This window comes from Sus scrofa, chromosome 9 (genome assembly GCF_054392235.1).
Source record: "Sus scrofa isolate SSC_HxYL_T2T_F1_AM1 chromosome 9, Sscrofa_HxYL_maternal_Yorkshire_Landrace_v2.0, whole genome shotgun sequence".
Lineage (NCBI taxonomy): Eukaryota > Metazoa > Chordata > Mammalia > Artiodactyla > Suidae > Sus > Sus scrofa.
In genome coordinates this window covers 107,710,711-107,732,514 of record NC_139391.1, presented here as the reverse complement: position 1 = coordinate 107,732,514, position 21,804 = coordinate 107,710,711, and the positions used below count along the sequence as shown (strand labels likewise).

General features: G+C 36.9%; 1 protein-coding gene, 1 long non-coding RNA gene and 1 other non-coding gene across 5 annotated transcripts in view; 1 reads left to right on the top strand and 2 right to left on the bottom strand.

The window, feature by feature from the left end:
• CCDC146 (coiled-coil domain containing 146) overlaps nt 1-21,804 on the top strand; it is a 132,505-nt gene that overhangs the window by 188 nt on the left and 110,513 nt on the right. For all 3 annotated transcript variants that reach the window (XM_084977404.1, XM_084977403.1, XM_021102558.2), the window contains exon 2: nt 18,981-19,147. In XM_084977404.1, coding sequence (XP_084833530.1) covers nt 18,992-19,147 — 156 coding nt within the window. In that variant the 5' untranslated portion in view covers nt 18,981-18,991. The remainder of the gene's footprint in view (nt 1-18,980; nt 19,148-21,804) is intronic.
• The window catches only part of LOC110262247 (uncharacterized), a 117,563-nt gene continuing 95,778 nt past the window's right edge, over nt 20-21,804 (bottom strand). Inside the window, exon 3 of the long non-coding RNA XR_014816101.1 lies at nt 20-2,326. This is a non-coding gene — a long non-coding RNA (uncharacterized LOC110262247). The remainder of the gene's footprint in view (nt 2,327-21,804) is intronic.
• LOC146400071 (U6 spliceosomal RNA) lies at nt 13,761-13,868 on the bottom strand. Its single transcript, XR_014816994.1, has one exon. It is a non-coding gene; the product is annotated as a U6 spliceosomal RNA (small nuclear RNA).

Genomic DNA, 21,804 nt, shown 5'->3' with positions numbered 1-21,804 from the left:
GAATCTCTCCGCAAGAGGGTAAAGACCAGATTAGTGTTTATTGAGGAAACTCCATATTTTACAGCAAATGTAGGGATAGCATTAGAATTCCTTCCCCTTCCTGACTCTAAGTGATTTTAGGCCAGTCATTGAATGTCTATGGGTTTTAACTGCTGGTTCTTAAAATGAGGCCAATAATACCTCCCTTGCCTTGCCTCAAAGGGTTTTTGCAGGGATCAAATGAGATAATGGGTGTGAACACGATGCATTGGCTACCAAACTGTTGTCTAAATTACAGTATTTTTATTTTATAGCATATACGCTAAGTTACCAAGAAAAATCTGAGAGATCAGGACTGGTGTTGACAGCAGCATTGTTCTCTTTGACTACAAAAGATCCTCAGTTTTAGGACTAAAAATATACGAGAGTGAGAGAGAGAGAGACACGGAGTGAGTCAACACAGTGCAATGGGAAGAGTACGAAACTCGTTATTTTCCTGGCTCTGCCGTTGTCTGTCTGTTACCTACCTCTATTTCTTTAGCTTTAGGTGAAGAAGGATTGTGCTAAATGACTCTGTGAGGTCTGCTTTACCATTTATTATTCGGTGGGCAATTTTAAAAATGAGGAAAGATATATTTCCTCCTTTCTATCTATCGCTCTCTCTCTGTGCCCCTTCCTCCTCCTACAAATTATTCCCTAAATTATTCAGCAAAGATACACTGCAAACAGCGACATTCAGTAAAATGCAACAGCTGAAACTGAATGCCTTAAAAATTGAAGTCCTTGGTCAAGTGCAATGACCAGAATTACTGGGAGTTATAGTGATAGAGAGATGGGCTAACGTCCTCATGGGCTCAAGTCACAGGGTTCTTTGCTAGCCATTACCTTTTTAAAAATTCACTGTTTTTCTTAAGTTATCCTATCCTTTTTCCTTTTTGCCCCAGTCCTTCCTTTCACCTTGTGAAGGCTCACGATAGGTGCAAGCTTTTAGCTTTATTTAGTATTAAGTTCCCACTGAATACTACTAGTTCTTAGCTTTGTGTTTTATTTGGTCATCATTATTCAAACTACTCTTCAAACTGTCTTTTTAATGAAAACACATGGAACTAACTTTTGAAAAAGGCATTGGTTTAAGAAAGTTGAGAATACACTCAAATTTGTTGTACACATGCCAAATATTTTTACATTAAATAGGAACTCCAATAGATAATTTTGTTTCCATGATAATTTTTCCTTTTCTTATACAAACCAAGTTAGTGGAATTGGCAACTGAACAATAACTGTTTATGTGGCAAAATCATTGCTCTACTATTTTCAAATATACAAAATAACATGAGAGAAAATCACTGAAAAATTACTTTTCAGACCATCTGGGTTTAAAATGCAGAGAATTTACTTGTAAGATATTTTTATACCTTCAGCTTTTAAATAGCCATTCCTGTGGTCATAACATATACACATGATAAGGGTGTAAGTTATTAAAAGAGTTCAGTTTAGCAATATGCATAAAGCACCTTAAATAAATGTGTATCAATGACCTGGAAATTGTCCTTTTTAGAATTTAACATAAGCATAAAATTAGGGATATTCATGAAAACTTAGTTCGAGGAATTTTGTTTTATAGGGTTACTTATGACAATAAAGAATTGAAGCAGTTTAAAAGTCCAAAAATAGGAGGTTGTTACATGAATTAGTATACATCTGGAGTATTATACATCAACTTAAAATTCTATTTTGAAGATTATTCAATGATATGGGAAATCTTCCTTGACATAACTATAAGGAAAACCCCACAATTTTCTTTCTATATATGTCTCCTTTACTCATGTAACTTCACTTCTGACACTTCCAGTCACCAAATGTGTGGAGGTTTTCCCCCACAACAAGTGACACCAGCTCGATGTCCCAGAATTTAACTAAGTTTGATACTAATGTCAGATTCCACAGATCAAGGGCTCAGTTCCAACAAACTGCTCCCATCCACTTCAGATGCCAATCACTAGTAGGTCTTCAGATTACTGACAACTTCTATCCAATTTGGCTACAAATTGGAGATTTCCACGACTGACCTTCCCAGGTTCAATTAATTTGCTAGGGGAGCTCACAGAGCTCAGGAAAACATTTAAGTTTATCACCTTCCCAAAGGATTTGATAAAGGATACAGATGAACTACCAGATGGAAGAGATGCAGAGTACGAGGCAAGGGAGGGTCTGGACTGCAGGAGCTCCTGTCCCTGGGGAGTTGGGATGTGTCACCCTCTGGTGTGGCTGTGTCACCCTCTGGTGTTGATGTGTTCAGCAGCCAGGAAGCTCTCCAAACTCCAGATCAGTGGGATTTTTATGGAAGCTGCAACATATAGACATGATCAACAATTAACTATATTTTCTGTCCTCCTTCCTTCCCAAGAGATTGGAGGACAGGGATGTAGATTCCCAGCTGCTAATTGTGTCTTATTTTTTCTTGTGACCAGCCCTCATCCAAGAGTCCACCCAAAGGCACTTCATGCACACAAAAGACACCCCTATGATTTAGGAAATTATGAGGTTTTCAGGAGCCTTTTGTAGGAGCCCAGGGCAGAGACCAATACATTTTGTGTGCTATTATCTCATAGTAATATTAAATGACCTGAGTAGCATACCAAATCATGTGCATAGTATGATCACAATTCTGTAATAATAATAATGGTAATTTCAATATAAAATTATATTTAAAAATATATTCCACAGGAGCAATTATAGGGAGAAATACATAACTTGATATCAGTAGTTATTTCTGAGTAATGAGATGAATTATTTCATTTTTTGTTTCTTCAACAATGAACATGTATTACATTTTTTAATGTTTTTTATTTTTTTCCATTATAGTTGGTTTAGTGTTCTGTCCATTTCTACTGTATAGCAAAGTGACCCAGTCACACACATTTATATACATTTTCTCACATTATCCTACATCATGTTCCATCATAAATGACTAGATATATTTCCCTGTGCTAAACAGCAGGATCTCATTGCTTACCCACTGCAAATGCAATAGTTTGCACCTATTAACCCCAGATTCCCAGTCCATTCCACTCTGTCCCCTTCACCCTTAGCAACCACAAGTCTGTTTTCCAAGTCCATGAGTTTTTTTTTCTGTGGAAAGGCTCATTTGTGCAGTATATTAGATTCCAGTTATGTGATATAATATGGTATTTGTCTTTGTCTTTCTGACTTACTCCACTTAGTATGAGTCTCTAGTTCCATCCATGTTGCTGCAAATGACATTATTTTGTTCTTTTTTATGGCTGAGTAGTATTCCATTGTGTATATATATCACATTTTCTTAATCCATTAATCTGCCAATGGACATTTAGGTTGTTTCCATGTCTTGGCTTTTATGAATAGTGCTGCAGTGTACATACTGGTGCATGTATCTTTTTCAAGGAAAGTTTTGTCTGGATATATGCCCAAGAGTATGATTGCTGGGTCATATGGTAGTTGTCTATTTAGTTTTCTGAGGTACCTTCGTACTGTTTTCCATAGTAGTTGTACCAATTTACATTCCCACCAAAAATGTAGGAGGGTACCCTCTTCTCCATACCCTCTCCAGCATTTGCTGTTTGCTGTCTTGTTAATGATGGCCATTCTGACAGGTGTGAGGTGGTACCTCATAGTAGTTTTGATTTGCATTTCTTTAATAATCAGTGATGTTGAGCATTTTTTCATGTGCCTGTTGGCCATCTGTATATCTTCTTTGGAGAAATGTCTATTCAGGTCTTCTGCCCATTTATCAATTGTTTGTTTGTTTGTTTTTTTTTCCGTTGAGTTGTAAAAGTTGTTTGCACACTTTAGAAATTAAGCCCTTGTCAGTCGCATCATTTGAAACTATTTTCTCCCTTTCCATAGGTTGTCATTTTGGAGGTTTTTTTATGCTTTCCTTTTTCTGTACAAAAGCTTGTCAGTTTGATTAGGTCCTATTGGTTTATTTTTGCTTTTATTTCTGTTGTCTTGGGAGATTGACCTAAGAAAACATTCGTAAGGTTGATGTCAGAGAATGTTTTGCCTATGTTCTCTTTTACGAGTTTGACAGTGTCTCGTCTTATATTTAAGTCTTTAAGCCATTTTGAGTTTATTTTTGTGCATGGTATAAGGGTGTGTTCCAGTTTCACTGATTTACATGCGGCTGTCCAGGTTTCCCAGCACCACTTGCTGAAAAGACTAGCTTTTTCCCATTTTATATTCTTGCCTCCTTTGTTGAAGATTAATTGACCACAGGTGTCTGAGTTTATTTCTGGGTTCTCTATTCTGTTCTATTGGTCTGTATGTCTGTTTTGGTACCAGTACCACACTGTCTTGATTACAGTGGCTTTGTAATATTGCCTGAAGTCTGGGAAAGTTATGCCTCCTGCTTGGTTTTTGTTCCTCAGGATTGCTTTTGGCGATTCTGGGTCTTTTATGGTTCCATATCAATTTTTGGATTGTTTGTTATAGTTCTGTGAAAAATGTCATGAGTAATTTTATAGGGGTTGCATTGAATCTGTACATTGCTTTAGGTAGTATGGCCATTTTTATGATATTAATTCTTCCAACCCAGGAGTATGGAATATCTTTCCATTTCTTTGAATCTTCTTTAATTTCATTGATTAATGTTTTGTAGTTATCAGCATATATGTCTTTCACCTCCTTGGTCAGGTTTATTCCCAGGTATGTAATTTTTTGGGGTGCGATTTTAAAAGGTATTGTATTTTTATATTTCTTTTCTAATACTTCATTGTTAGTATACAGAAATGCAACTGATTTCTGACTGTTAATCTTGTATCCTGATAATTTGATGAATTTGTTGATCAGTCCGAGTAGTTTTTGTGTGGAGTCCTTAGGGTTTTCTGTATATAGTATCATGTCATCTGCACATGTATTACATTTATAATAAAAAAACTTAAATGCATTTCTTTCTTAGCATATTTTGTTTTCTGAGACTGACTCAAGTAATTAAATAGGTAGAGGATTTCAAGTAATGAAATAGGTAGAGGATTTCTTACTATCTAAATGCCTATGAATATTTTACTTAATTTAATAATGAATATTCAATAAGTGGACAGCAGAGGGCATGAGAGAGTTTGCAGAAAAACGTAACCTAAAGAAAGTATTCTGGAATTCAGCTTAAGTGGGGGAAACCCTAGGAATTTGCTAACTTCTTAATTATAAATTTTTGAAATAAATGTATCTATGACTTCTATTATTCTTATGAAATCTTAATAATAACTAATAACTGACAATACTAAGAAATATTTAGTGAATATGTAGGGTAGCCCATTTGAAATCTACATATTGTTTCCATGCAGATGATGTACAGGAAGAAGTTTGTTATTTGACATGGTCAAATTTTCCCTACTTTAAACAATTTAGAAGTTGCCTAATTTACAAATGTCTAAAGAAGATTTTCAAGGTGAGGGGATGTGAGCACCTCATACATTAGAGCAATATTTATTTGCGTGTGTGTCTAAGATAATATTTATTGCAAACAGAGCTTAATTATAACAGAAAAACTTTGAAAGCTTACTTCAGGCTAGAGTTCTTGTATTTACTAATGCTTTGCTCCATTTCTAAAAGGAAGCAATTGTGTTATAACCATTTACACAGCAGTAGCATTAATGTATTCTTTGAGTAGAAATTCCATTTACATTTTGTATATTTCGAGGCTATGCTGTTGGTTATGTATGGGATCGAGATTAAGATTGCCTCCTTATAAAATTTTTTATCATTAAATAATGACCTTCATTATCTCTAATACTGCCTTCTGACTTGATGCATATTTTTATCTAATAATAATATTTTGATCTTACTTCAACCCTGTGACATAATATTTGGGCCTTGTCTCTTACAAACAGAATACAGATAGATATTTTATTTATTTATTTTTTTATTTTTTTTTAAGATATTTTATTTTTTTGTCTTTTTTTTTTTTTGGTCTTTTTTTTGTTGTTGTTGTTGTTATTGTTGCTATTTCTTTGGGCCACTCCCGCGGCATATGGAGGTTCCCAGGCTAGGGGTCGAATCGGAGCTGTAGCCACCGGCCTACGCCAGAGCCACAGCAACGCGGGATCCGAGCCGCGTCTGCAACCTACACCACAGCTCACGGCAAGGCCGGATCGTTAACCCACTGAGCAAGGGCAGGGATCGAACCCGCAACCTCATGGTTCCTAGTCGGATTCGTTAACCACTGCGCCACGACGGGAACTCCCAGATAGATATTTTAAATCCAACTTGAGAATCTATCTCAACAGGTCAATTTAATCCACTTACTTTTTTGTAATTATTTTTACACTTATACTTTTTCTTTCCATCTTGTGTTTTTTATTAACCTTGCCTTTTTTGCCTCTTTTCATTGTTGCTGTTACTTTTTCTCCAGTCATATCTTTAGTTTAAAATGTTTTTCTTTGTTTACCTTTTTCTACTATAGTAATTTGAAAGGCTATTGTCTTTTCTTTTAATTAATCATTATCCTTAAATTTTTCACATACTCACTTGACTTAGCAAACATCAATCAATATCTGCATCTTCCTCTCAAACAATAAAATTATTTAACATCAGTCTTTCCCCCCTTCCATGTCATTTATTGCCTTGTGTATTTTAATTTCACCTTATTTTTGAAGCCACATAAGTAGTTGTTATTATTATTGTTGCTATATTTAATGCTTATTTAAATTTAGCAATACCTACCAATTTATTTGCTCATCTCTTTTCCTTCTAGACTTCTTTTTTTGTTTGTTTGTTTAATAGGCAAGAAATAGATTTGTTAGGATAGGATGCTTTTCCTTCTAGACTTCTTTTTTTGTTTGTTTGTTTAATAGGCAAGAAATAGATTTGTTAGGATAGGATGCTTGTGAGAGATGCAGGCGGGTAGGCAAGGAAGCTCTGCCTACATTTCTCTCTAGATTTTTTTTTTACCAAAGTATATCCATTATATATATTCAATAATAGTCTCAGAGTAATCTCTTTATACATTGTCTGAAAATGTTTTTACTTTATAAATAACAATTCAGTTGATAATTACTGTCTCTCAATACTTTGAAGAAGTACAGTTTTTGCTAATGAGAAGTTTTCTGTCTAATTTAGTTCCTTTGTGGAAAACCTGCTTTTCCTCTTTGGTTATTTTTGGATTTTTGTTTGTTTGTTTATAATAGTTTACAGTTTTAGCAATCTGTGTAGGTTTAGTTGTTTTTGTTTGCTTTGTTTTAAAGTCAAGTTTATTGAGGTGTAATTTACACATAGAAAAAAAATCACCCTTTAAGTTATACAGCTCTATGAATTCTTGCAAATAATAGTCATGTAACCACCATGACAATCAAGATACAGAACTTTTCTATTATTGCCTAAAGTTCCTTCATATCCCTTTGAAATCAATATTTGTCCCTCAACATTCAGGGCCTGGCAATCAGTGATCCAGTATCTGCCCCTATACTTTTTGCCTTTTCCAGAAATTCATATAATGACTAAATGGAATCATATATTACATAGCCATTTAACTTCATATAATGTATTTGAGATTCCTCCCTGTTATATGTATCAGTAGTTTATTCCTTTTTATTTTTGAGTTTAATTCCACTGTATGAATGTACCACAGTTTGTTTATAGATCCATAGGTTGCTATTTGGTTTGTTTCCAGTTTTGGGTTAATATGAATAAAGCCAATATAAACATTCGTGTACAGTTTTTGAATGGATATATGTTCTTCATTTCCCTTGAATAAATACATGCGAGTGAGGGATGGCTGGTTTATTTGGTAAATGCATGTTTAACTTCTTAAGAAATATATAAATTGTTTTCCAAAGGAGCTATACAACTTTTCATTCCCACTAGCAATATGCAAGAGTTCCAGTTACTCCATGTTTTCACACTTGGTGGGTTTGATCCCTGGCCTCACACAATGAGTTGTTAAGGATCCAGTGTTGCCACAAGCTGTGGCATAGGTTGCAGATGTGGCTCAGATCCTGTGTTGCTGTGGCTGTGGCATAGGCCAGCAGCAGCAGCTCTGATTCGACCCCTACCCCTGAAACTTCCATGTGCTATAGGTATGGCCATAAAAAGAAAAATAAAACACTCTAATAGGTGTTTAGTTGCATCTCATTGTGATTTTGATTTGCCTTTCCATGGAGTGAACATATTTTCATTCTTATTTGATATTTGTATGTCTTCTTGGGTGAAATATCTGTTCAAATATTTTGCCCATTTTTTAATTGGTCTTTTTAATTTCTTTAGTTCTTTATTTTTTATTTTTCTTTTTGGCCATGCCCGCAGCATATGGAAACTGCCAAGCTACGGATCAAACTCTTACCACAGCAGTAACCCAAGCCACTGCAATGACAACACCCAATCTTTAACCCACTGCATCGCAAAGGAACTCCTGGTTGTTTGATTTCCTATTAGGTTTTGAGATTTCTTTATATATTCTTGATACATGTTTTGTCAGATAAATTATTTGCACACATTTTCTTCCTACCTATGTCTCTTGCATATATTTTCCTAATATACTTTCCTCTGAAGAGCACATTTTTTTTTTTTAATTCGGAAAAGTCCAGGAGCTCCTGTCATGGCTCAGTGGTAATGAACCTGACTGGTATCCATGAGGACACAGGTTTGATCCCTGGCCTCGCTTAGTGGGTTGAGAATCTGGCATCACCATTGCTGTGAGCTGTGGTGTAGGTCACAGACACTTGGATCTGGCATTGCTGTGGCTGTGGTGTAGGTCAGCAGCTACAGCTCTGATTCGACCCCTAGCCTGGGAATTTCCATATGCCATGGGTACAGTCCTAAAAAGACCAAAAAAAAATTCCAGTTTTTTTCTTTTATGATTTGTGGTTTTGTGTCCTATCTTAAAAATATATATATATTTTTTCCCAAAGTAAGTTTGCAAAGATTTTCTTCTAGAAGTTTTTTACTTTTAGGTTTTATATTTAGGCCTATGCCCTTTTTCAAGTCAGTTTTTATAAATTATGCAGGGTGTCAGTTGAGGTACATTTTTTTTACATGAAGATATTAAAGTTGTTCCTATCACTTGGAAAATATGATCATTTTACTGGATTAAAAAAATCCAAAAATTTGGCAAAATTTAATACCCATTCCTGATTTTAAAAACTCCACAAACTTGGAAGAGACAGAATTTCCTCTACCTATGAAAAACTTAACATTTGATGCCATACTTAACCATAGAAGACTGAATGCTTTTTCCCCTTAGGATCTGAAACAGGGCAAAGTTGTTCCCTCTCACCAATTTATTGTTCTGGAGGTCCTATCCAATGCTAAGGAAATAAAAAGAATCTACACTGGACAGAAAGAAGTAGAGTTGTCTTCATTTGCAGATACCATGATCATCTAAGTAGAAAATTCTAAGGAATATTATAAAAAGCTAACTGAATTAATTAAAAAGTTGACAAGGTTGCAAGGTACAAGGTCAATAACAAAAATCGATTCTATTTCTAAGGACTAAAATGGCATTTGGAATTTGAAATTTTTAAACAGTACCATTTACACACAATAACATACAACATGTGAACTATTTAGGGATAAATTTAATGAAATATAAGCAAGACTGATTTTCTGAAATCCGTTAAGACATTGCTGAGAGAAATTGAAGACTTTCTAACTAGGTGGAGAGAAATACCATATTCAAGGAAAATAAGAACTCAATGTTAACTTTGCATATCACTCCACATTGATGTATCAATCCATTGCCCAGTCAAAATTCTAGCAGGGTTTTTAAAAAATAGAAATTGACAAGCTCCTTCTAAAACGTATATGGAAATGTAAAGTACCTAGCATAGCCATAATTTTTTAAAAAGATCTAAGTTTGAGGACTTACACTACTTCATTTTAAGACTTACCATAAAGTACAATAGTCAATACAATATTGTATGGCTATAAGAACAGACACTTAAATCAATGGGGCAGAATAGAGAATATAAAAATAGACCTATACATATTTGGCTAGTTAATTTTTGAAAAAAGTGCTACTATAATTATAATACTAAAATGGGAAGAGGATGCTCTTTCCAACAAATTCTCTCCATTTCCCCCCAAAAAAACCCAACACTTATTACTTCAAATCATACAACAAAATTTAAAATAGATAAAAAATTCAAATAGAAGAGCTAAAATTATAAACATTCTGAAAGAAAACATAGAGGGGAATATTTTAAGCTTGATTTTGGCAAAGTTTTCTTAAGATACAAAAAGCATAAACCATAAAAAATGATAAATTGAATTTCCTCAAAATTCAGAAGTTTTTCTCTTCAGAATGAAGAGAGATCGAGGGAAAATATATATGAAATATATTGATAAAGGACTTGTAGCTGTAACACACAAAGTACTCTTACAACAGTGATAAGAAAACCTGATTTTTTGATGAGCACAAAAAAGAATATACTCTTAAACTAAGAAGATATGTAAATGGCAAATAAGCTTATAAAAAAATACCTAACAAAATAAGTCATTATGGAAATGCAAATTAAAACCACAAAAATTAAAATTAGATACCACTACAAACCCATCAAAATGGCTAAAACTAAAAATACTGACAATATCAAATGTTAACAAGGACGTGGAGCAGTGGGAACTCTTATACCTTGCTGACTGGAATATAAAATGGTACAGCCACTTTGGAAGACAATTTAAGTTGCTTATAGAATTAAACATAATTTACCATATGACCCTGCAATTCCACAGTATTTATCCAAGAGAAATGAAAATATTTATTCCTATGAAGTCTTATATTCAAATGTTCACAGCAATTTTATTCATTATAGCCCCAAAATAAGAAATTAAATATCTCTCAACTGGAGAATGGCAAATAAATGGTGGTATCTTTGTGTAATGGAATAGCACTCAGCAATAAAAGAAATGAAATACTGATATCCACAGCAATGTAGATGAACCTCAGAAACCTTATGGTAAGTGATAGAAGCCAGAAACATACATAATTCTAGTTAATGAAATTCTAGAAAAAGCAAAGCGGTGGCTGGGATGGAGGAAATGGGGACAGAAGGGGCACTGACTATAAAGGGCACAAAGGAACTTTTCAGAGCTGTGAGAATCTGCCAGTGATTACACTTCTGTCAATGTTTGTAAAAACTCATCAAATTGTACTCCTAAAATTGTGAGTTTTATTGAACATAAATTATACCTCAATAAAGCTAATTTTTTTTAAATAAAAATTATGTTTCTCTTTTCCTCTCCTGGGCATGAGACTCAAGTTCAGGGTTACAAGATAGCATCATGGCTTCAGAATGGCTGTCTGTCCATGGTGGATGTCTGACCACACTGACTCTTCCTGAGATAAACATCTGCCTGGGTCTAAGATATGGGCTCCATGCCTGCATCATCTGAGAATTCTGCATCCCCATTTGGTTCTCAATGGTATGGTCCACAAAGCTTTCTGAAGCCATGTCTTTTCATCATAACACCAAGGGCTCTTGAGGCACAGCACTCCAGTCATCCTCAACACCTCTTCTACTCCATTCTGTGGCCTCTCTTGGGCCTTTTCTGCCTCGTTTTCTCTGTTTTATCATATGAAAGCGCAGAGTTTATGATGGCCCTGGAACCTTGCTACTTCTCCCAGATCCCACGTAGAGAAGGAGGAACATTTTCCCTTTGAGGTCCTTGAATGTCCAAGTTGCACTGTTGCATTTCCTGAGCCTGGTCCTGGGTGGACAGGCTGCCTCAGGGGCCCATGGCAACTTGTTTCCTCACCACCTCTCCTAGTTCCCCATCTAAGAAAGAGGGGTTTTTGTTTATTTTTATTTTAAATTTCCTCTTCCAATGTAAAGAAGGACAGCTGGCTTGCTAAATATTTGTCTAACCCTATAAGTAATATAAAGAACCTTTGCTTTTAGAGGAAGGAAAGAAATTGAGTAAGAGACCCTGCCAGGGGAGAGGAAGACAAAAGTAGGGCTATGCCTAGGGCCAGAGGAAGCCTGAGAACAGGAAATACTCATGCAATCATACGAGGCCGTGAAATTTCTAGACAAGGGAGAAGGAAATTTGCCTGCTTTACTTATTGTCTAAAGCTGGTTCTTCCCTGACTCAGAGTTGATACGTATTCTTTTCAGGACTTATAAAAATTTTAGTTGTTCCCTCTCTCCCTCTCCAATACCCAGTATCCTATATAGTCTTTCTTATCCTAGACTTAACCATCTCACAGTGGGATTTGAAGATGAGGTCAACCAGGACCCTCACACAAAATCCTAAGGAGAGCTTTGGCACAAAATCATGCTAAAGAGGACCCAGATCACTTTTTCTAGACAATAGATTCCTGAAATAATTTGTCCAGCCTCAAGCTAACCTCTGTTTATTTGTTCCCTATAAAAATAATTTAAGGTATATTATTCACAAAAGTAAAAGAACCAGGCAGTGAGGTGAGAAAGCTACCATTTACTGAGAACTCCATGCTGGTCTGGGTCAAGACTTCACATGTGTTGTACCATTTAATCTTCATAACAACTCTTAAATCATCTCGAAGTTAAGGAAACTTAACTTAGAGGCTGAACATCTTGCCCAAGTTTACATAGGAAGAGGAGGGATGTGATTCAAGCCTAATCTGAGGAATTTCCAAGTTAGTCGTTTCCATTAATGCATGCTGTCATCCTGGTAGACAAAGTTAAAGCCACTCATCCCAGTCTTAGATGAAATAACAGGAGGAGGGGGAGAAAGAGAAGGAAGAAGGGAAAATCCTGGGATGTTGCAGATGGGAGGCAGTGATAGGCCATATTTCATGAAGATCTTTGCTAAGAAAACAGACCTGTGTAGACCCACAGTTCCTATTGACTATGGTATGGGGAAGAGAAAAGGTATAAATGAAAGAGGAGGTTTGCAAGGCAATGACTTAATTAAATAGGATAGACTAGTGTCGTAATGTTATGAATGTGCTTTCTGTTATCGTTTTTAAAAAATTCCAGCAAAGATAATGGAATTTGAAAAAACATGCACATTTTTGTAGCAAGAATGAGGAATGGCCTGTAATGTCAGGATTCTAGATTCCAAGCAAACATGGAGAATCTCTGTTTAATGGACCTTCTGGAAGACTGTCAGCTTCAGAGACACTTGGGCATTCCACACCTCCCACTGGCTTTGGAACTCAGTCTCTGCTTGCTATAAAATTATTTAGAAACTGCTAGGGAAACCAAGAGGACCTCTCAGGCACTCTGAATTTTTGAAGCCTGATTGGACTTGCAGAATGACTGTAAATTATTACAGACCTAAGCTCAGCATTTCTTGTCATACTTTGTGTATGTGAAGGCGTTCCTTTGGTTCGTAACTATAACAACAAATTCTATAGCCCATTGTTCAGTAGCCCATGGGCTGCCTAATAATCACTACTAGAATTAATTTGTTTTAAACTGATTTACACTGTGCTGGCCTGCGCTTTGCTGAAGGGGTCCTAGCCTTATACCTTTGCAGGGACAGAAGTTGTGTTCCAATAGCCTGCCTATATTCTTAATCCTGTTTTCCACTAGTGGACTCCTAGAAGAAAGGGCTTTGTAAAGGCCATGGCAAATGACCTGTATAGAATATTATGGAAAAGGGTAAGGGATTTGGAGCCAGTGAACACAGGTTTGCATAAGTACTGCCATCTATTGCTGTGTGAGCTTGAGCACACCGTTTATATTCTCCAATTTTCAATTCCATCGCCTATGTAATAGAGGTAATAATTCTCTGTGTGTGTGTGTGCGTGCGCGTGCGCACGCGTGCACATGTGCACTCAGAACATTTGACTCCTTCTTTCTCCCTCTAAGCCCCACCCCAGATGCAAAACTATGGAACACTTCATGAATTTGTGTGTCATCCTTGCACCGGGGCCATTGCTAGTCTTCTTTGTGTTGTTCCAATTTTAGTATGTGTGCTGCTAAAGCAAGCACTGGAGATAATTCTTATGGAACATGGTTGTTCTAAGGATTAAGTGAAACAATGTGAGGAAAGCTTTGCTGAAATCATGAAGGACCATATGAATTTTCTTATTAGGTGCACAGGTGAGTGAACACCAAGCAGGTACATCTGCACGTTGATGAGGGTGGCCAGAAGGATATGTTAGAGACAAAAATCAAGTCTGTTTCCATGGTAGTTCTTCCACTTGGATGATGCTCACCCACCACAACCCTGTCTGTTACACCCACTCTGAAATGAGTAATAAGAACGAGGGGGGTAAAATGTAGCTTTGAAGAAAGAATAAGTAACTTTTCTCGGATATGTGCGTGGGGTGGGAGTTATGCAAAAGGAGGCAAAAGAACAATGAAATGAGTTGGGAGTAGGGCTAGAGCCCTCTCAGCATCTTTCCATCCTAGAGAAGGGCGCTCCTCTTGTGAGAGTCTTGGTTTCTCTGTGATCATGGGCAATAAACTGGTTCCTCATTGGTTACATGTGCACATAATTTAAGACTTTACTACCTAGTACTGTAAACATTTACTTTAAAGATGAGATAGGCACTTGGAGCTTCCTCTCAAGAGTTTTGATTCCTTTTATGTGTGTGCATGTCTTTCATTATAGGTGGTCCAAGCCACATTGTTACTTTAACACTTTGATTATGAGACAGATTTTATCCGTACATACTGATTGCAGTGGTTTTAATTTTTCCCGTGCCAGAGTTGGGGGTTTTGGGCAGGATTCTTTTTTGAGAGGGTTTTTTTCCTTTTCTTTCTTTTTTTCAGGAACAGAAAGAAGTTGCGGTCTGAACTGCTGGGCCTTTGAATGACAAAGCTTTTCTACCGCCTTTTAAAACATGACCTAAAGAGTTCCCATGGTGTCTCAGTGGGTTATAAACCTGACTAGTATCCATGAGGACAGGAGTTCCACCCCTGGCCTTGCTCAGTGGGTTAAGGGTCCTTGGTTGCGGTGAGCTGCGGTGTAGCTGGCAGCTGAGGCTCCTTAGCCGGGGAACTTCCATATGCTGCAGATGCAGTCCTAAAAAGAAAATAAATAAATAAAAACATGACCTAAAATCTGTATCCATATCTTTAAAAAAATATTTCAAGTCTGATCTTGTCTTCGTGTAGTAATAATGGGTATTATACAACTGTACAGAGAATAAAATATCTAGACATGAATAAATTCAACGCACAATAAACATAAGTAATAGCATAATAAATGCGAAAAAGTGTCTTATGATGATGATGTGGTTGAATTAAGTGGATCGGAATCAAGTGCAGGCTGCATATCGGGTTAGCTGCCCAATATTCTAAGACTGTTATATTGTGGACCGGAGGCCTCTCAGAAAGAAAAGCCTTCAGTGTAGGCTTTTAATGTTATCTCCAAAGGAAAATATACATATAATCACAGAGATACACTGACAGGACCAAGAGGCACTTGCCATACAACTTTAAATATACTGCTGTTTTTGTAACCTCATGTTGACATTTCCATGTCTTTTAATATAGGAAACGGAGACAAACAAAAAATTAGATGTCACAGACTCCCCCTCCTCCAAGCTGTTCCCTCTGAGTTACCATAGAAACAGTCCTATAACTAATATTTTATACCAGTGGGTTCTGGGGAAAAGAGGATGTAATCATGTTTCCAGGGGAGTCAGAAGAGCTAAATTATGAAAGCAAATGTCCACACTCTATGTAGGGCTGGGAGAGAAATCCCTTGTTTGACTTTATATTATACCCAGCTACTCTCAAATAAGCACACATTTGCTCATTCAGTGACAAGTAATATCGAAAGACAGCGTGGTGGCTTCCTGCTACCTCTTTCTTGAAGCAAGTCTTGTCATTTTACCTTCAAAGAGTGATATCATTTATGTATCCTGCCCCATTCTCCATGTTCTCTATGTATGGGGTATTTGGTTTGTTGCATGCGCTTCTTAAAACTGACAGGAATGTTTTCCTTAAGAGTTCAAGATCAAAACAAAGTGCTGATCACCTTTTTAGCTTTAGGGAAGAAGAAGTAGTGGTGTGTCTTACAAAACAAGGCATACCCTGCAATGTTTATTGCTTAATTATTCTTTGGGAAGCTTCCTATTTTGGCTCTATGTTTTAGCCCTGAGATGAAGTGTGAACAAAAGAGTTCAGTGTTCTTCTGGAATGGGACTCAAGCTTTACTTATCTCCTTCACTGCCTTTTCCTTTGTGTCAAAGCTCAATATCTGTCCTCTCCCTTCTAGAAAGCCTCATATAACCATGTCCTCTCTCCACAGCATAGCCTAGGACTGCTTGGCTCAGGTTCTCAGCATCCAACCTTCCAATCAGGGCTGCTTCACAGCAGAACTTTCCCTGAGGATGGTGCCTGCGGGGAATGTGCAGTGCCTGGTAACCCAGTGTCTGCCTCCATGCTTTCACAACACCTATTTCAGTTATTAGCATTTTTTTTTTTTAAGGACCACACCTGCAGCACATGAAAGTTCCCAGGCTAGAGGTTGAATTGGAGCTGAAGCTGCCAGCCCATGCCCTGGTCACAGCAACACCAGATCCGAGCCTCATCTGCAACCTACGCCATAGCTTGCAGCAATGCTGGATCCTCAACACACTGAGAAAAGCCAGGGATCAAACCCACATCCTCACGGATACTATGTCGGGTTCTTAACCCAGTGAGCTGCAATGGGAACTCCAGTATATTTGAAATATTTCTTAAAGAAAATGCTAAAATAACATTTATGGTCTAATGTTCAAAAGGAAATATTTTCCTGGTAGAGCCATTCATATTTTTCATCCATGGAATGACTGAACATACACATTTTAGCTTATTAACACAAACAACTCTAGATGTATCACCAAACCATTTCCAGCTCCTTGAAGATGTAAACAGTAAACTGTGATTACTTGCCAAATGTAGTGTTGTGATGCCTCAATAACAATAGGTTTTCTTTTAAAACTGCTTTGTGGCATTAAAAACATTGTGTTAAAGGAGGAGAGGGCCGAACAATATCCTCGACTATTAATGTCACATAAAGAAATAGAACCAGACATTGGTGCCTCATAAGTAGCACATGCCAGAACTTATGAAGTGTTTCTGTAGCAGGAGGAAGAAGACAAGTCCATGTGTGGCTGCGGCAGAAAACTGGGGATAGCAGAGAGGAAGCTGGGAGTCCAGAGCCATTATCACATCTAATCTGCATATACTCTTTTTTTTAATTTTTTTTAAAAAATGTGCTATAGTTGATTTACAATGTTCTATCCATTTCTGCTGTACAGCAAAGTTACCCAGCCATGTGTCTATATGTTTGTATACGCATTCTTTTTCTCGTATTATCTTCCACCATGTTTTATCCCAAGAGACTGGATATAGTTCCCTGTGCTGTTCTGTGGGACCTCATTGCTTATCCACTCCCTCCCCCTCCCCACTCCCTCCCCCTTGGCAATCACAAGCCTGTTCTCTGTCTGTGAGTCTGTTTCTGTTCTGTAGCCAGGCTCATCTGTGCCATATTTTAGATTCCACATATAAGTGATGTCACATGGTATTTGCCTTTCTCTTTCTGACTTCACTTAGTATGAGAATCTCTCATATATTCTTTATGAAACAAAAATGAGTTGAAACAGAAAAATGAGTTAAAACAGTCACTCCCATGTTAGAGAGGAAGAAAGAGAATTAGTGATTAAATGACATGCCTGTGGCCACTGGACTAAGAAATTGAGGAAGCAGAACCTACAGTGCCTTCTGGATTCATACTGCACAACATACTTTCTGTATTAAAAGGATGGGGATCTCTATCATCAAGGGGCAGTTAACGTGATAAAATAGACATGTACATATATGTTCAATGGAAGATTCAGATCTTAAAATTATAGCAGTTGGAGTTATCTTCTCTGGCAAGAGATGAATGCAGGTATGCTCTTCTGTTGAGTGCAGATTTGCACATGTCAGAGATCAAAAGACCATTTAGACTGGCATTCTCTTATGCAGCGGAGGCCCCGTATCATCTCTCTCTTGGAAGGGCGGCCATCCCAGTGCCACCAAAATGAGCCAGAGACCTTACCAACCAAGACAGGCGTCCTTTAAGAAACTGCTCCCCGGAGTTCCCATCATGGCTCAGCAGAAACAAATCTGACTAGCATCCACGAGGATGCAGGTTCAATCCCTGGCCTCTCTCGGTAGGTTAAAGATCTGGTGTTGTGGTGAACTGTGGTGTAGGTTGCAGACACAGCTCGAATCCTGCATTGCTGTGGCTGTGGCATAGGCCAGCAGCTATAGCTCCAATTTGACCCCTAGCCTGGGAACCTCCATCAGCCATTGGTGTGGCCCTGAAAAGACCCAAAAAGAAAAAAGAAAGAAACCAGTCCTGTTCCACTTAACTGCATGAGCAAATCAATGGACAGTACACAGGGTTGGCTTCATAGGTGTGTGACCTATACAGTCATACAAGGACCTGCTGTCAGAAGGGCCCCATGCTTGGTTTCCTAATCTGGGGTCACCATCTTGAAACCCTTAATCATTTTATTTTTGAGCTTGCCTTTTGTAAGTGAAGTCTGATGGAACAACTGAGCATGCACGTGAGCAGCAGAGGCAGGCCAGGCAGCAGTGCACACAAGCATAGGCCTGAGCTCTGGCCATAGCAGCAAATGTGGATTTTGAGCAATCAGTCCGGTGACCTAGTGCTAAGATGCGTGCCTAAAGCAGTATGGGGCACCACCATGTGTTGGTTTTTATTTTTCCAAAAATAATTTGAATTAACTTCATGTTATGTTTCAAGGATGAAGTTTATATATACTAAACCAGTCAATGCATAGTAATTGAAAACCTCGTACAAATAATCCATCAACAAAATGAGGTTTCTGCCCTCATGGAGTTCCTATTCTACTTATATAATTTTTTTCCAATTGATGCAACAATAGCCTACTTTTTAAAATTAGAAGTATTGATTTGAGTGTATCAGTGGGGAGCATCCTTACAACAAATTTATAAGAATGTGATTATAGCTAAGTTTCCCGACCTTTAATTTTATTGACTAGCTTGCTCTAGTTGCTTTGATTATTTTCCATTAATTTTACCTTCTAAGGGAAGCCATCCCTAAAGAGCTGAATATGGAATGTTTTACTTTAGAATTGTGAGAAATGGGAGACAGTACCACAGACACAGAACAAGAAGAGGAAGAGGAGAAAGAGAAAGTTCAAGGAGACCCCATTTACGCCGTGGCGCCCACAATTAACATCCAAGATGAGCGGTTTGTTGACTTATCCACAACTCCAGCCTTCATTTGTTTGCACGAGGTAGGTTTCTCTTTACATTGACTATAGTGGGACCTGAATCTGCTTAAAAATTCAGCAGAAGCCAACATTGCTATCAAAATGATTTACTCTGTGCAACCTGTAGGCAATTAGGTGCAGTTTGAAGAACTTTAAAATAAAATAGCCCCTACCTGCGCTTATCACAATCCTGTACTAAGGCAGTAGTGTTGGTTCTGATACTTTCATAGAATAAGGAATATTTGCATATATTCCACCAGTTAAGTACATTTTGTGGGTTGGTAAATGAAATAAAAGAGGTTTCTTTCATTATTGGATATATTTCACTTACATAAAATGGAGAAAAGAGATCTTGTCATATAATGATAAAAAGAATATCCAGTTACCTAACTAAATGTAGCTACTACAGTAGAGCCCTGAAATCTGCTGTTGCCTATTAGAAGAGAAGCAAAAAAGGGAATATGATTGCTAGATTTTTGTCTGATTGCCTAATTTTTTAAAAAGCAAGATGAACATTTAGGAAATACTCATCTATTAGGAGAGATTTGTTGTTTTTTTAAAAACTAATAACTGACTACATATGCAACTTGTCATGTTTGAGAGCTGTCCTTGAGAAAATAGTTTAGAGGACATATGAATTCTAAACTTTATGTGACAATAACTGAATAAAATATCTGAGAAAATTGATAGTCATAATAAAAATAAGCTAAAAAACATCAGAACATAATCGGAGTTTACTTAAGACCAAGAAGCAAAATCAAATCCCCACCCAAATATTTTGTTGGTATAAATATTTTAAACAATTGCTGCAGCTACTACTGAGCTTTTATTTTGTGTTTACATGTAAACATCATGTCAGGAACACATGATGTCAGCGTGTCCTTTTACTTGTGCTTTCATCTTTGATCACTTGGTTAAGGTGATGACTTCCAGGTATCTCCTCTATAAAGTTATTATTTTTCTGATTGAAATTAATAAGTGCCTATGGGGAGATAATCTGAGACTATTTAAGTATCCTGTTCCTCCTAAAATTTTCTACTATTTTTATATCTCTTGATGAATCTTGTTCAAATTAATTATTACTATGGTGGTTGCCAAATGGCAATTTCTAATTCCACCATTTCTTCTAATTTATTAGTTGGCTTCCTTCAATAAGAAAGAATGTTCTCTTTTCTTCCTTTTTCCTATCAGTCCATCCATCCATCAGGGTAAACTTACAGAGTTTTTGTTATATTAAATGAGTTAAAATCATAGTTACTGCTATGACTCATTTAGATGCTTCAGCTGTCCCTGGTATGGCCAGTGCTCGTCCTCACAAAAAGGCTCATTTGTCCTTTTGACAGGATCCCATGACACTTTGTGTACATTTTTACTCTCATAAGAATATGTTCCGGGCTCATCTTGCATTGTTGTTGCTCCAATCCTAAGATCAGCCATTTGCCAAAGGATCACTGGTTCCTCTTTTAGTGGAGAATCATATTTGAAAAGTAGGATCTCAGTGCTGGGCCTGCTCATTGCTATTGGTGTGTCATTGTTTCAAAGTACTCTTAGCTGTGAAATAGGTGCATAATTATATTTATCGACACAAATTTATATTTATTTCTATATCCATCTTTACATATTTCAAACAAGTTTATATCTCTAATCTTTTTTGTTTGTTTGTTTGTTTTGTCTTTTCAGGGCTTCACCCACAGTATAAGGAAGTTCCCAGGCTAGGGGTCGAATCAGAGCTGCAGCTGCCGGCCTACATCACAGCTCACAGCAGCATCAGATCCAAGTTGCATCTGTGACCTACATTGTAGCTCACAGCAATGCTGGATCCTTCACCCAGTGAGTGGGGCCAGGAATCAAACCTGTATCTTCATGAATACTAGTCAGATTTGTTACTACTGAGCCACAATGGAAACTCTTCTCTAGTCTTAATATTTTTAAATGATCAAGATTCTCTATTCTGCTAAAATTTATCATATGTTCAACTTTGCAATAGGTTTTCTACTTTTATACAGCTACCTTTAATAATTCTATCAATTAAAATATAAGACCAAACTAGAGTTTATTTCTACCAGAAGTTATATCAACAATAAAAATTGTAGTCAAGTATTTTTGAGCCACAGATAAAGAAGCATGAAAGGTTTGCTGTATAAAGTCAAAGAACTTAGGACAACTCCTGCATATTGATCTTCAGTGTAACAATTTAGTAAATATTTCAAGTTTTTCTCAATACACATGTATGCACAAGTTATAATTATTAATCATTGGATATTACCAGCCCTATAGTGTCAAAGAACTGTCCTACCCTTTTGAATAATTACATCAGTAATTTTACTGCATGACAACTCTTCCTCTAGCCAGCAAAATATTGCATGAATTACTGTCTTCAAACAACTTTATTTCTATAATAAACACCCCTGAGATTGTTCCTATTGGCATCTGTAGTTTTATTTTCTAACTATTTTAACATTCCTTTAAGATTTTTTTAAACCTACTTTATATAAGCGATCCTCATTCAGTTGTCTAAATAGAAGCTGTGAAAGAAAGCAGTCAGAAATGCACTTCCAAAGGTCCAGATTCTTGACATCACATTGAAAGAACCGTAAGCTGCTTACAGCATTTATTATGGTTAATGCTAGTCATACAATTGGCCCAAGATTACTGAGTTGTAAAATGTGGATGTAAAGCTC